Consider the following 1736-nt stretch of genomic DNA (forward strand, 5'->3'; position numbering starts at 1 on the left):
TGTTTAGAGTTTGTCTACCAACCCAAAAATTCAACTACAGATGCAAAGGACACTGATTCTTTAATATGTATTTTAAAGGTTGATCGCGGCTCTGAATACCAATATGAAATGAAATGGAAAAAAGACAGTGAGTATATAGCCACTGAAAAGAATATTAGAGACGACTTAAAAAATCCAAGTCACTTTGCTGTCACTATAGGAAGAAGCAGTATGAGCATTACATACAATTTAATGTTCAACAGTGTCTGGAACAGTGACCGAGGATTCTATAAATGTGATGTATTCAACAATAGCAATCTTGTCTTAGAGTCAAACAAAGTATTTCTGGATGTAATACAAGTCCCAGACGACAGATATCCATTATGTTCTGTATCCAAAAATGTCTACACAGAAGGTGATGACGTCATGCTCAACTGCGTCTCTGAGTATACAGAACCTCCAGTGACATTACGGTGGACTGATGGCGATACACATGTTGTTCAAATTGATGGACAAACCGCGAGACTACAAAAAAGATTGATTGCAAATCCTGATATAAATTCATATCAAGCTGTATGTTTGCTAACAAATTCGCAAATTCCTGTTCTCAAAAGAAACTGTACAACACAACCCCTGACAATATATTATAAGCCAAGAATTAACATCCCTCAACCAGGTTTAATACCGACTGGAAGACAAGCTATTTTTATTTGTAAAACTACAGCTAACCCTGCCGTTACCAGTTATAAATGGACAACTATTCCGACACTTGACAACACTCAATACAATATTGATGAAACTGGGCAAGTATTTATGTTAATCAATCCAACATATAATCACGATGGAGTAATGATTACATGTGAAGCTACAAATCAGATTGGAACCTCGTCATATAATGTCACGTTAACTATAGAAACTTTTAAACATGATAACATTAAGGATACAGATTCACACATTATCGAGGATCGCAAAAATGATAAATCATCACGTGATTATGACAATTTTGATGTTGAAGCTTCTTCAGGATTATCTACTGACGTTATTGTGATTATAATTGTTGCCAGTATAGTGTTTTCGGTAATAGTGGTAATGATTCCTGTATATTATTACTGTTTATGTTCAAGAAATTCCTCATCAAACCAGACGACAACTATATTACATCAACCTGAAGTATACTTTGAGCCTCGAGATCGAATGACGTTGCCTTTACCTCACACCAGAGATGTAGCCATCTGGAGGAGATCGTTTGGTGTTCAAGCACCAGACGATAAGGAGGTGGATGCCATGTATTTGGAAATACAAAGTAACCATTACATATATGCTAACAACAGTAGATGTAATACAATTAGATAAATATTTACACCACAAATTAATAACTCGTTTAAAATAACTATTTAATAATGTCATTGGTTCTATTTCCGAAACGTTAACTGGATGGTATTGTTTTGATAACTAAATAGGTTAGATTTATTCTGTAATTTCATGTTTTATAAGAAAATATATTGTTGTCATGATGTATGATAGTATTCTATTATATTTATAGTTCTTTTATTAAGTGATAACATTAAGTAGTTCTTTAATGTAGACATAGAGTTATTTAAGAATGAATATATTTAAAGTTATTGTTTGACGTATTTATATGTAGATATTGCTTATATCCGTCTACGGAGCTCCTTTGAGAGGTCACGTGGTATATTATTGTAACAATTTAGATATATATATATATATATATATATATATATATTATATATATTCAA

At 32.5% G+C, this 1736-nt stretch overlaps 1 protein-coding gene across 1 annotated transcript; it reads left to right on the forward strand.

Moving 5' to 3' along the window:
* Positions 1 to 7: 7 nt before the first annotated feature.
* On the forward strand, positions 8 to 1730 carry LOC117106450 (kin of IRRE-like protein 1). Its single transcript, XM_033247817.1, has one exon. The coding sequence runs from the start codon at positions 109 to 111 to the stop codon at positions 1330 to 1332; it is 1224 nt and encodes a 407-aa protein (XP_033103708.1). The 5' UTR covers positions 8 to 108; the 3' UTR covers positions 1333 to 1730.
* The last annotated feature ends 6 nt before the right edge of the window (positions 1731 to 1736 follow it).

Source organism: Anneissia japonica, unplaced genomic scaffold (assembly GCF_011630105.1).
Source record: "Anneissia japonica isolate Jap-2015-1 unplaced genomic scaffold, ASM1163010v1 scaffold277948_len1736_cov105_single, whole genome shotgun sequence".
Lineage (NCBI taxonomy): Eukaryota > Metazoa > Echinodermata > Crinoidea > Comatulida > Comatulidae > Anneissia > Anneissia japonica.